This window comes from Pseudonaja textilis, chromosome 16, assembly GCF_049901715.1.
Source record: "Pseudonaja textilis isolate UNSWEBS1 chromosome 16, rPseTex1.2, whole genome shotgun sequence".
Classification (NCBI taxonomy): Eukaryota; Metazoa; Chordata; class Lepidosauria; order Squamata; family Elapidae; genus Pseudonaja; species Pseudonaja textilis.
In genome coordinates this window covers 7,929,978-7,943,274 of record NC_142005.1, presented here as the reverse complement: position 1 = coordinate 7,943,274, position 13,297 = coordinate 7,929,978, and the positions used below count along the sequence as shown (strand labels likewise).

Genomic DNA, 13,297 nt, shown 5'->3' with positions numbered 1-13,297 from the left:
CAAATCACACAGTTAAGTCCCAAAACCCCTTTTTAAAATTTCAATGGCTGTGAATTACATGCATTCACAGCCGTCGTGAGTCCCAGTTTGTGAATAGTCCAACGGAAGTCTGCCACAATCCTTCGGGATAAAGCTGATAAGCACCCACCTTTATTCTCCCTTTGAAATGCTGCTAACAACTAAATTGCCAACTGGCTGTACAACGCCAAACGGAGCACAGAGTTTAAACCCACCAGAACGAATAGTTGCTTCCTGCAAAGGCTCCTCTCCCTTTGTTCCTCCTTTATGTCTTATGAGAGGGGCCAGTCACCTCCAAGACTTACTCCCCAGTTGCCCCTTTTGTCTTAACTGTTCTTGCCTTCGGGCAGCTCTGTGCATGCGCGCCCTGGGAACAGGCTCCCGCTATTCCTCTACCTCGCGGCTGTCAGATTCTGGAGGCTCCGGAGTCGGCGCATAACTCACAGATGGCCCTGGCCCCATCTCTGTGTCAGGCGCAGGACCCTTGTCCGAGTCCTCCCCAGACTCCAGGACTGGCCCACGTCCCTCCCCACTGTCCGACTCTGCTGCCAGCTCTGCAGGGCCTCCAGCAGACCACAACAGCATGGCCCTCCAAGCAGCTCCTTCCCATTAAAACCAGATAAACCCTTGAGGAAGGGTCTGGGAAGATTCCTGACCCACCAGAAGCCATCTTTTCCCCAGGAAAACCATGGCTGGCTGAAAACCACGGAGATAAAATGTAGTTTTATTCCTTAAATAAAATTCCATACTCTTGTCTTGCGCTTGTCACAGCAAAAAAATAATAATATTAATAATAATAATAATAAATGGGAAGATGCACAGGGGAATATCATGTTTTTACACATTTACAGACGCGGGACGCGAATCCTTGGAAGGAGACAGAGTGCGAAGAAGAAGGGGAGACATGGGAAAACTTTTGGGGAGGCTCTGAAATTTCAGATACCAACAAAGGGGAGACGAGAGGGGCTACCAGTTAGGTTTGGGGGCCAAGCAAGTCAAATAAAGAGGATGTAGAAATGTGGAGGAATTCACAGACACAGCAAAAGAGACACGGCGGAGAACTATACATTCCCAAGTTAGGAACACATCAAAGGACCCCCCAAACGTGGCCAAAATTAAAGCCGGGAGCCTCCATCCGTCCTGCCTCTGACAGGCTCCGAAAAAAAAGAGAAGCAGTCCAAGATGAAAGACTTCAGGTTGTTTCTGATATCCCAATTCTCAAATTTTGGGGGGATTGGAGAATTTATTCGTCCGCAAAAAAAACAACAAAAAACAGCCCTTTTAACTCCGACACTGGGCGGCGTGAGAACTTGGAAGAAAAAGAAACCCCAAAAGATCAATAACAAAAAAAGAAGGCACCATAGAGGCCGAAAAAGCGATCTTAAGAGGCCAGGGGTAGCTTTTGAGCCAAATAAAATTATTCCCGTTGCTAATAAAATGAATTTTTTCTTTTTTAAAAAAAGGGAATTCACCTCCCAGCGGCCAGCAGTGGCAGGAGAGATCAAAATAAAAGAGAGAGAGAAATTTTTTTTTAAAAAAAGCAATTTTTTTTCAATCTAAGCAACTTTGAAGAAGGTTGGACTTCAACTCCCAGAATTCCCAGCCAGCCAGGGAGCATCCTGGGAGTTGAAGTCCACACGCTTTTAAAAGTTGACCGAGTTTGGAAAACCCACGGCTTAGGGTAGCGTAAGAAGAAGAAAAAAAAAAAGCTCGAAAAGGCCGTCTTTATTTCGACGGGCATTGAGCAGAATTCTACGGATGGATTCACTTCGGCGGTGTCTCTTGAGGGGGTGGGGATTTTAAGAGGGCATGTGGAGACTTCAACTCCCAGAATTCCCCAGCCAGCCTGGAGAACTCTGGGAGTTGGAAGTCCACGCTTCTTAAAAGATGCTTAAGGGTGAGAAGAAAAAAAACTGCCTTAAATAGGAGGAATGTACGAATGGTGGAGGGGCATGTTGGGCTTAGCAAATTTGCAGAAAATAGGGGATTTTCTGCAGCAGGGAGATGAAAGGAAACTTAAAATTAATTTGGGGAGGATCAGCTCCCGACAGGATTGAAGGCGAAAGAGAAAAGCCAAATATTTTTTTTTTGGGGGGCACACGAGCAGGAAGGAAAAGGCCCCTGTTCCTTCCGGTTTGGGCAAATCGGAGAAGTCACAAGCAGAAATACATAAGTGGCTGGATCCTCTGTAAATTTTCAGGCGGAAGGAGGGAAGATTCAAGCCGTCTTCAGGGAATCAGTGATCTTCAGAGTTCAGTGCAGCCGGAGCGTGGGTGGTGGTGGATCCGTCGCGGGTTTCCCTGCCGAGATCCCAGACTCGAAATCAGCACAAACGTGGTGATTTCAGGGGTAGGGGACAGGAAGGTTTTTCAAGGCCGTGCATTTTGAGGGGATGGGGAGGTTCGTTTTGGTGAAGGAGTCCGGAGAAGTCAGCCGACGGATGACAACCTGCGGGTCACAGTTCCTTTTACGGGGCCTGGAAAGCGTTGGAAGCCGCCCCAGCTGCGGCGTTGGCTGCGGCCGTGCGGACCGCCTGGTTGGACAAAACGCCGGCGGTGAATTCGGCCTGGGCCTTTTGGAAGCTGGCGCCCGTGCGGCGGTAAAGGGAGTGGATCTGCGGGAGAAGAGAAGTAAGGTCAGCCGGGGGAGATGGTGGTGGTGGACATGCCACGGACTCACATTTACGACGGTGGCAGAGTTCCCGGAGTCGCGGGATCCCCTTTTGCGGCCTTCTGACGAGCTGGATTCATCAGCTGTCTGACTAACTTAACTAACAGCCGCGGTGTCCGATTCCGGCAGTTACCCTCCATTTAAATCCTGAGTCTTGAGCCAAACTTCCAAAACTTCAAAAGAATTAGGAGTAACCATGCCTTCGGCTTCGGTGCAACTGACTCTGAGACACGTCATTCATTGTCCCCCTTGACCCTGGTTTTACCCCCACCCCTCTGGGTGTATCATAATTCATATTCTCCAATGGGACACATCCATAGCCCAGAGCCGTCCATCAAGCTCTCCGGTTAGAATTTTGCACGGCAGAAACTCCAGTCACCTAGTTACTATCTTTGAAAACGTTTACGGAATGCACTTTTGGTTTGCAAGCTGCCACACTGCTCCCCCCCCTTCCTTTCTGTTGGCGACTCTAAAAAGACCCTAGAAATATTTTATGAGTTGACACGCAGTTCCCTTCAGAGACGTGGCCAGAAAAGCCATAAACTAAGGCGACGTTCACTTCACCGGAGTCTCTGCTTAGCCGCGGAAATTCAGAGCCCCGTTGTGGTCACGCGACAAGGACTACCGCTGCTTTCTGCTCTACTCACCCGTTTCAACATGATGATGCCCAGCCCGGCAACGATGGTGAACAACACGGAGACAAGGATCATGAAAATGCCCACCCCTGGGTGATTTTTCAGGGCGACGAAGGTGATAATCCAACCGCTGTGGGACAGGAAAACAGAGGAAATCAAAACTTCCAAAGAAGGAAGACAGGGCCGCGCCACGTTGGACAAATCACTGCTGGATCTGCTCGCTCTCGAAATTTGGGAGCCGAGAAGCAAAGATGCACCTCGGATCTAGGCGCCGACCCAACCTGACCAGATTCCGTTTTAGGATCCGTCCCTTACCTGAAGCCCCAACCGGGAATCCCAACGGCTTGCAGGACGTACATCACGTTTTGGGCGAAGAAGATGAAGAAGAAGACGAAGAAGTTGAAAGAGCTGTCACTCCTGCCATCGAAGGAGGGAGAGAGAGAGAAAGGGAGGGAGGGAGAGAGAGAGAGAGAGAGATATGGAGGAAAACCAACAGTGCTCGCCCGTATTTTATTTTTTATTTTATTTGCGCCGCGCTTTTACTATGTCTACAAATAATTCAAGACGGTGAACATAAACAATAACACACCGATTTTCACCACCGCAACACAGGGTTGAGTGGAGAAGGGGGGGACCGGCCCGAAGTCAACCAGCTGGTTTTCAGGTCTAGAACTAGCACTCACGGCCTGGTACAAAGTCACCTAGCTGGCTTTTGTGTCTAAAGTAGAACTAGAACTCAGCGTCTCCTGGTAATTGTCCCAAAGTCACCCAACTATTTTTTCATGTCTAAGGAGGGACTAGAAATCACCGTCTCCCAGTGATTAGCCTAAATTCTCCCAGCCCGCTTTTTGCGTCTAATGCAGGACTAGAACTCTCCGTCTCCCGGTGATTGTGCCAAAGTCACCCAGCTGGCTTTTGTGCCTAATGCAGGACTAGAACTCTCCGTCTCCTGGCGAGTTCTAGTTTGCCACCTCGTTTCCCCCGCTTTCTCTTAAAAGCCTGATCTAAGCCACGGCTGATTCCTACCCGCAGGCCCACCAAGTAAGAGCGACGCGATGCCGACGTACCGGAAAGCTTTGTACATGGGCCGGTACCAGCACATGAAGGAGCAAGGCGTGAAAATCAAGGCCCAGAGGATGGAGAGGCCGAATCCGGAACCGCCCGTGGAATCCACGCAGAACCAGATCAGCGAGGCCAGGAAGTTGATGAAAAGGCCCACCGTGCTGGCTGTCAAACATTCAATGGAAATTAAAATAATAAAATGGCACACCAGAAAAACACACTGATCAGCAACTGTGTCAACTCATAAAATTATTTCTCGGGTCTTTTTAGAGTTGACAACAGACGGGTAGGGGGAGAAAGGGGTTTGAAAGAGCAGTGCGGCACCTTGGAAACCGAAAGCGCATTCCATAAACGTTTTCAAAGATAGTAACTAGGTGACTGAAGTTTCTGCCGTGCAAAGATCTAACCGGAGAGCATGATTGATGACTCTGAGCTATGGAGGTTTCCCATTGGAGAATATGAATTATGATACACCCAGGGGGTGGGGGAGAAACCCAGGATCAAGGGTGACAATGAATTATGTGTCTGTAGAGTCGGCTACACCTAGGCAGTGCTGGCATGTGAACTCCCAATAAATTCCTCTTTAAATTTTGGAAGTTTGGCTCGAGGCTCATGATTTAATTCAGGGCAACTGCCGGAATCCTGACAGCGTCTAAAATTTTGATCGCTGTGACTGTGAGGAATAAGCCAGGGCAAACCACGGTCCTAAAGTCCCTTTTTGTTCAGTGCCGCCGTAACTGCAAACACGGTCACTAAAAACGAACTGCTGTAAGTCAAGGACTTGCCCGCACGTACATAAAATACGTACATATACATAAACATATATATACACACATATATATATATACATATAGATATAGATGTGGATCTTTGGTTATTTGGTTTTTTTCCTGCGTAAGATTGGAAGTATCTAGGCGACGTTTCGATGAAGTCTCATTCATCATCTTCAGGCTTGTGTCTTCAGCTCTGTGCTTCTCGCACAGAGCCGAAGACACAAGCCTGAAGATGATGAATGAGACTTCATCGAAACGTCGCCTAGATACTTCCAATCTTACGCGGGAGAAAACCCGAATAACCAAAGATCTACATACAAATACCCTCGAGAACCTCAGAAAACAAATAGATATAGATATATAGATATTTTAAAAAAAGGTTGGAGATTGCTTACCCATCCAAAGGTAGTACATGATGGTGACCGTTTTTTGGAATTCCACGGGAATTTCGACGGAAATATCCTGGTAGAAACAGGGCTTCACGGGGCAGAAGGAAGGCAGCGGGGGCCAATTGTTCGGCTTGGCTGTAAACACAGGAAGGAAAAGGTGGGGAGGGGATTTTTTTTGGGGGGGGGAGGTGAATTTGGGGAAGGACGCCCGGAAAAAGGACGCCGTTATTACCTGTTCCACTGCTCAAGGCCGCGTTCTGCAGCTCCCTCTCTCTCCGGTCCAGCTCTTCGGCTTTCCGATTCAACTCTTCCTGGCGTTTTAAGAGGTCGGCCTTAGCTGCGGTGGCTGCTTCCTTCACGGGGAAAAAAACAGAATGTGTCAGGATTCCGGGAGTTGCCCCCCAATGAAATCCTGAGTCTCGAGCCAAGCTTCCAAAACTTCAAAAGGATTTATTGAGAGTAAACATGCCAGCACTGCTTGGGTGCAGCCGACTCTACAGACGCATAGTTCATCGTCACCTTTGACCCCGGTTTTCCCTCCATCTCCTGGGTGTATCCTAATTCATATCCTCCAATGGGACACCTCCATAGCCCAGAGCCATCAGTCAGGCTCTCCAGTTAGATTTTTGCACGGCAGAAACTTCAGTCCCCTAGTGACTTTGAAAACATTTATGGAATGCACTTTTGGTTTCCAAGCTGCCGCACTACTCCACCCTCCCTTTAGGCAACTCTAAAAATACCATAGAAATGTTTTAGAATGATGGGATGGAGCGGCAGTGCCACCCAGTGCTGGCTGCGTAGAGGGTAGCTGCCCGATGTACTTCAAGGCAGCTTGGAAGCGTCCAATTAACTGCAAAGCATTTGAGTGGGAGAATCTTTTTTTCATTATCCTACCCCTAGAACTCCCAGTCTCCTAGTGATTGGTGCAAAGTCACCCAGCTGTCTTTCATGCCTAAGGCGGGACCAGAACTCCCAGTCTCCTGGTGATTGGCGCAAAGTCACCCAGCTGTCTTTCATGCCGAAGGCGGGACCAGAACTCCTAGTCTCCTGGTGATTGGCGCAAAGTCACCCAGCTGTCTTTCATGCCGAAGGCGGAACTAGAACTCACTACCTCCTGGTGATTTGCCCAAAGTTATTCAGCTGGCTTTCATGCCTAAAATGGAACTGCTTTCTAGCCTGGAACCTTCCCCACTAGACCAAACCGCCAATTTCACCCCAAATATTTTTTGCCAGTTTTAGCCCAAAATTTACTTTTCTATTTCTACCAATATTTCAACGTTTTACCTCTTCAGAATATGCTCTCTCTCTCTCTCTCTCTCTCTCTCTCTCTCTCTCTCATTCTCTCTCTCTCCTTACCTGTGTCCCGTACGAGCCGTAATTTTTGGGCTCCGCATTGTTGTTTTTCTTGGGCACCTCCACGGCAGGAACTGTGGGCACAGAAGGGATGGTGGGAGCCGAGGGCGAGGGCTGGTATGGCGGGGGAAGCTACCCCAAGACAAGGGGTGGGGAAAAAAAAAAGAGAGAGAAATCTCAAATTTCTGCAGAATGCGACTCATTTAACAAGTTTCCAGCTGTAGTCGTAAGTTATAAATCAGGTGGAATTCCAAATCCCGGGTGCTTCCTCTTAAAAAGCATGAAATAACAACTTTGTAGCTCCTGTAGCTGTGTAATCTTTCCCGGCAGGCGGTCGAATCTGCATTATACCCATTTTACAGGTGGGGAACACTGAGGCTAAGAACACAAATTAGGGACCCCTGGTGGATTTGGAGCAGTACTGAAATTCCAACCGGGGCCTTGCAGCTCACTCCGATTGACAAATCAGATTAGATTACAGATAATCAGAGTTGGAAGGGACCTTGTAGGTCATCTAGTCCAACCCCCACCACCACCTACACCATGCCTGACAAATGGCAGTCCAATCTCTTCTTGAAAGCCTCAAATGCCTTGCATGAAGAAATGAACAAAAGCCATCTTTAGTGGCGGGGAAACACAGCTGCTCCTAGAAAGAAAAGCCAGCTCATGTTTCTAGACCTCATGAAGGCAGATTCTGAAAGCCCGGAGAGGGAGCCGCTGCAAGGATATCCCCATTGAAAGCAAAGCCAGAAGGCCCATAAAATGCAAACACAGCAAACCCCCCCCCCGCCCAATTCCCTCAAAGATCGAGCAATCGACTCACCCCCGAATTATCAAAAGGATTATATACATCCAGGGTAGCATAATCAGTATTCGGCCGGTGTTGAATTATGCCTGGATCCTTAAAGGAGGGGGAAAAAAAAAAGAGAGAGTGAGTTGATTAAATAAAAAAAAGAAAATTTATTTATATTTGTACCACTCCTTCCTAGAAACCAACCCAAGTTTTGGGTTTGGAAATCTGAAGACTATTAACTAGGTTTCTAACAGCTGCAAAGGAAAACAAGAAATGGCTTCCTCACATATTGTAATTTTTTCTTCTTTTCCTTGATGTATTTCGTTCCCTGTTTCTTCTCTCTCTCTCTCTCTCTCTCTCTCTCTCTTTCCTCTTTTTATTATCCTTGTTTTTCTTTTCCTTGGAAAATATTTTTTTCAACAAAAAGTACACACACACAAAATATACGTGTGTGTATAAATATACACACAGACAATTCTTGACTTATTCGTTTAGCAACCGTTCGATGTTAAAACGGCACTGAAAAAAGGAAGGGACTTAAGGACCTATTTTCACACTTACGACCGTTGCAGAATCCTCATGGCTGTGTGATCAAAATTCAGATGCTTGGCAACTGACTTGTATTTATGACGGGGTCATATGATCCTGATCTTAACAAGCAAAGTTAGGAAGCCAGATTCACTTAACAACCTGGTGACTAATTCAGCAACCGCTGTGATTCACTTAAACCAGTCTGGCACAAAAAAGGTCATAAAGTGAGAAAAAAAAATTCACTTAATAACTATCTCACTTAGCAACAGACATTCTGGGATCAATTGTGGTTGTAATTCGAGGTCTGTCTCTATCACGGGATTTTGTGAGCCGCAACTCCCTTCCTGAGAGGCAAATATGTTAGCAAGGCTCACTTGCTAACAAGATGGATGAAATACTCCTTTGAAATAGGTGCAATTAGGATTTCTACAACTCAGCAGTTCTCTGTTTTACTGAAACCTGGCTTAATGCAGAAATTCATGATGACAACAGCATATACATCCCAGGATTTCTGATATTTAGATCAGACAGAATATCCCATATTAAAGGCCTCTTTGATCAAATCTGCTAATCGGGAAGAAAGATCTAAGCAGATTCCACCCGATTTAGGGCCACGGGGCTCTCTCCCAAACAATTCTTCAGGAACGTTCCTCGTGAAATTGCATTTTATTTGCATTTTTAACCCGCCACGTCTTTCTTCTCCAGCTGGTGATTTCAGGTAGGCTCTAAGTTGCAGTTAAAGATAGCCTGCTCCTGAAACTGAAGGCTCCATCCAGGCCATGCCCAGCTCATAGACCCTTTCGGAGAAAACTTTTTTTCAAAGTTTTTTTTAAAAAAACAAGTTAAAATCTTTTATTTACTTTTCGCCAATTGCATGTCACGCAAGAGGAGGGGAAAATAAAACCCCACAATAGACTTTATTAGCAAACAAGGTCAGCCACGTTATTCATTGCCTATTTATTGTGAAATAGGTTGGGGAAATATTATTTCGACACCCTCTTTTCTCCCTTCCCCCATCCCCAAAAAGTGGTTTGCCCCAAATCTCTGCTGGCTTTAAATAAGGAAGTAGTAAAAAATGTTCTGTGACTTTTTTTCCCAGAAACCAGAGTATTCCAAAGGAGGCCAAAATAAAGCCAAGATAGAGGCAAAAAAGCAACATTATTTGAAGCGTCTCTTTTTCTATCCCAAATGTGGTTTCTCCTTCCTCCCACGCTTTTAAAAAATAAATTTGTTATTATCCAAAAAGGGACCAAAGTCCTGAATGGCTTTGGCCAAATAAGAGTGTTGTTGTGCAGTTAAAGGGGTGATTGTGTGATAAATATAAACGCTCTTTTATCTCGTCAGCAAAAGACAAAATTTTGCTAATTTCTCTCCCCCCGCCACTTCGTAATGAATAGAACCGATAAACAGCCGGTTGCCAGGCTGGTTATTCCAACGCTAATTCAGCTGAAACGCAGCAAAGCAGAAATAAAGAGTTCGATTCCCGATAAAGGGTAATATTTTGAGCAGCTTGGCTCATTGTCCTTAAAGATGGTTTTTTGTGGGTTGGGCTCCATGGTGGCTTACTTGCCAAACTATGATGAAGCTCAAGAATGGTGGGAAGGAAGGAAGGGAGGAAGGAAGGAAGGAAGGGAGGGAGGGAGGGAGGGAGGGAGGAAGGAAGGAAGGAAGGAAGGAACAGACAGAGAAACAGAGAGGAAGAAGACAAAAGAGATAAAGAAGAGAGAGAGAAAGGAAGGAAGGGAGAAAGGAAGGAAGGAGGGGGAGAGGGAAGGAGAGAGGAGAGGGAGAGAAAGAAGAATGGAAGGAAAAAAGGGAGGAGGGAGGGAAGGAAGGAAGAAGGCGGCAAGCGAGAGGGAGGGAGGGAATGAGAGAAACAGATGAAAAGAGAAAGAAAAGAGAGAATAGAGAGAGAGAAAGGATGGAAGGAAAAAAGGGAGGGAGGGAGGGAAGGAAGAAAGAAGAAAAGAGGGAGGGAGGGAAGGCAGGCAGGCGGGAGAGAGGGAATGAGAGAAACAGATAAAAAGAGAGAAAGAAAAGAGAGAAAGGATGGAAAAATGGAAGGAAGAAAGGGAGGGAGGGACGGAGGGAGGGAGGGACGGAAGGAAGGAAGAAGGAAGGAGGAAGGGAGGGAATGAGAGAAACAGATAAAAAGAGAGAAAGAAGAGAGAGAAAGGATGGAAGAATGGAAGGAAGAAAGGAAGGGAGAGAAGGAGAAAGGAAGGAATAAACAGATTGAAACGGAAGAAAGGAAGGAAGGAAGGGAGGGAGGGAGGGAGGGAGGGAGGAAGGAAGGAAGGAAGGAAGGAAGGAAGGAAGGAAGGAACAGACAGAGAAACAGAGAGGAAGAAGACAAAAGAGATAAAGAAGAGAGAGAGAAAGGAAGGAAGGGAGAAAGGAAGGAAGGAGGGGGAGAAGGAAGGAGAGAGGAGCGGGAGGGAAAGAAGAATGGAAGGAAAAAAGGGAGGAGGGAGGGAAGGAAGGCAAGCGAGAGGGAGGGAGGGAATGAGAGAAACAGATGAAAAGAGAAAGAAAAGAGAAAAGAGAGAGAGAAAGGATGGAAGGAAAAAAGGAAGGGAGGGAGGGAAGGAAGGAAGAAGAAAGGAGGAAGGAGGGAAGGCAGGCAGGCGGGAGAGAGGGAATGAGAGAAACGGATAAAAAGAGAAAGAAAAGAGAGAAAGGATGGAAAAATGGAAGGAAGAAAGGAAGGGAGAGAAGGAGAAAGGAAGGAATAAACAGATGGAAATGGAAGAAAGAAAGGAAGGAAGGAAGGAAGGAAGGAAGGAAGGGAGGGAGGGAGGGAAGGAAGGGGTTTCCCCGCCCCATTCCTTTGGACAATCGAGCATCCCTCAGGAAGTCACTTAAGATTTAAAAAGCCAGCCCTGTTTTCATGCTACTCTCTCCCCCCCTCCCTCCCTGAGGACTAGAACCTTTGCCTTCCCATTCTCACAGTTGGGGGGGCGGCAGGAGGGCCCACTGCCCCCACCCCACCCCCAAAAAGGCTCGGCCTGGCCTCCCCATCTCAAGCCTCTCTCCCTTCTCAACCCAAAGAAATTCCTGGGCTGGGCAAAACCCCAATTCCTTTCCTTGAGCCAGCCTACCTCGCAGGGCTGTCGTTAGCGGAGGCGGCGGGGGGGAGAGAGGAGATCAAGAGGCTGGCATGGGCTAAGCCCAAGCCTAACCCCGGCTTAAACCCCGGATTGGGGCGGAGGGTGGGGGAGAGAGCGGCTACCCCTGGGGGAATCCCCACCCCACCCCAAACCTCTCCCCCCTTTTTTATTTTTCCCACGCTACGCACCTGGAAGGGATTCCCCGCGTCCCCCTCGAAAGGGTTCCCCCCTCCGTTCTGGCTCATGCCCGCTGTTCTGCCTCGCTCCCTCCCCTCCCTCCGCGACGGGCTCTGCCGTTCCTCTTCCGCTTTGCCCGCAGAGAGCGAGCGAGAGAGAAAGAGAGAGAGAGAGAGAGAGAGAGAGAGAGAGACGCTCCACGCTGATTGGCCCGACGGGCCCTGCGCGTCACCCCCACGAGCTTGGGTGGGGATTCCCCTGCGCGTGACGGGCGGACGGGGGGCGGGGCGACGCCCCGCGCGCGCGCACGCGCGCGCCGAGGGAAGGGCGGGGAGGGGGACCGACGGGAAATGTAGTCCGCGCCAGGTCAGAAAGCCGAGATTAAAAGCGTCCGGGAATCTGGTTTAATGAGGGTTTTAGCAATGGAAAAGGGGCTTTTTTTTTTTTTTTGCAGAGAGTTGTGTTTTGAAATGCCTTTTAGATTTGGTTATATTATATAGGCTTCTTTTCCATCATTGCTTTCATGGAATGGCAGAGCTGCGAGGGTCCTTGGAGGTCATCCAGCCCAACCCCCTGCTTTTTAACCAAGTCTGGTTGCTTGATTGCCTGTAGGCAGATGGGCAGCTGTATGCACTTCATCATGCGAATAATAATAAGGCAATAAACACACACACACATGCGTAAAAGGTTTAAACGTGGTTAGTGGATCCATCCACAACTTAAAAGGTTTCGTAAGCTAGTTCTCGACTTGTGGATGGGAGGGCCAAAAGTCCTGTTAGCTACATGAGGGCAGTTGTTAAGTGAGTCATGCTCCGTTTTGCGACCTTCCTCACCACAGGGGGTTAAGTGAACCGCTGCGGTTCTTAAGTTAGTGACGTGGTTGTTAAGTGAATCCGGAGAGAGACAAGAGAGAGACAGGGAGAGGAGAGAAGAAGGCAAAAGAAAGAATAACAAAATACGGAATAGAATATAGAATCAAATAGAAAATAGGATAAGTTAGGATAGAAAAGAAGAGAAGAGAAAGAGAAGAGAAAAAAGAGAAAAGAAAGAGAAAAGAAAGATGAGAAAGAGAAAAGAAAGAGAAGAGAAAAAGAAAGAAAGAGAAGAGAGGAGAAAAAGAAAAAAGAAAAGAAAGAGAAGAGAAAGAAAAAGAGAAAGAGAAGAGAAAAAGGAGAGAAGAGAAAAAGAAAAAAGAGAAAAGATGAGAAAGAAAAGAGAAGAAAAAGAGAAAGAAAGAGAAGAGAGAGAAGATAAAAAGAAAGAGAAAAGAAAGAAGAAAAGAAAAAGAGAAAGAAAGAAGAGAGAGAAGAGAAGAGAAAAAGAAGAGAAAGAAAAAAGAGAAAAGAGAAGAAGAGAATGGAAAGAGAATAGAAAGAAGAGAAAAAAGAGAAGAGAAAGAGAAGAGAAAGAAAGAGAATAGAAAAGGAGAGGAGAGGAGAAAAGAAAGGAGAAAAAGAAAAAGAAGAGAAAGAGAAAAGAAAGTGAGAAAGAATAAGAGAGGAGAGGAGAAAGAAAAGAGGACCGTGAAGCTTCCTGATCAATCACGGACCTTCCTTCGCCCCAGTTCACTCACAAAGTTGTGTGGTTGTGTATGAAAAAGCGGAAGAGGAGGAAACACAACACGCCACCTTCAGCAGCCGCCCAAGGAAAGACGGGATTTTAATCTGACGAATAAATACAGAGATTTAATTCCAATCAGCGTCTCTGGGCAAGGGTTGGAGTTGGACGAAGGCGGTTTTCCTTGCGGGATGTGGGTGTGAGTCTCGGGACAGCGGTGAAGAGAGAG

General features: G+C 47.1%; 1 protein-coding gene across 1 annotated transcript; it reads right to left on the bottom strand.

Annotated features, from left to right (window-relative positions):
* Window positions 1-722: 722 nt before the first annotated feature.
* Window positions 723-11,732, bottom strand: SCAMP3 (secretory carrier membrane protein 3). Its single transcript, XM_087914093.1, has 9 exons — window positions 11,523-11,732; window positions 7,724-7,801; window positions 6,904-7,032; window positions 5,780-5,900; window positions 5,554-5,682; window positions 4,391-4,550; window positions 3,639-3,740; window positions 3,336-3,453; window positions 723-2,632 (listed from the first exon to the last, which is right to left on the bottom strand). Exons 1-9 carry the CDS (start codon window positions 11,577-11,579, stop codon window positions 2,486-2,488), a joined length of 1,041 nt encoding a protein of 346 aa, XP_087770219.1. The 5' UTR covers window positions 11,580-11,732; the 3' UTR covers window positions 723-2,485.
* Between the last annotated feature and the right edge of the window lie 1,565 nt (window positions 11,733-13,297).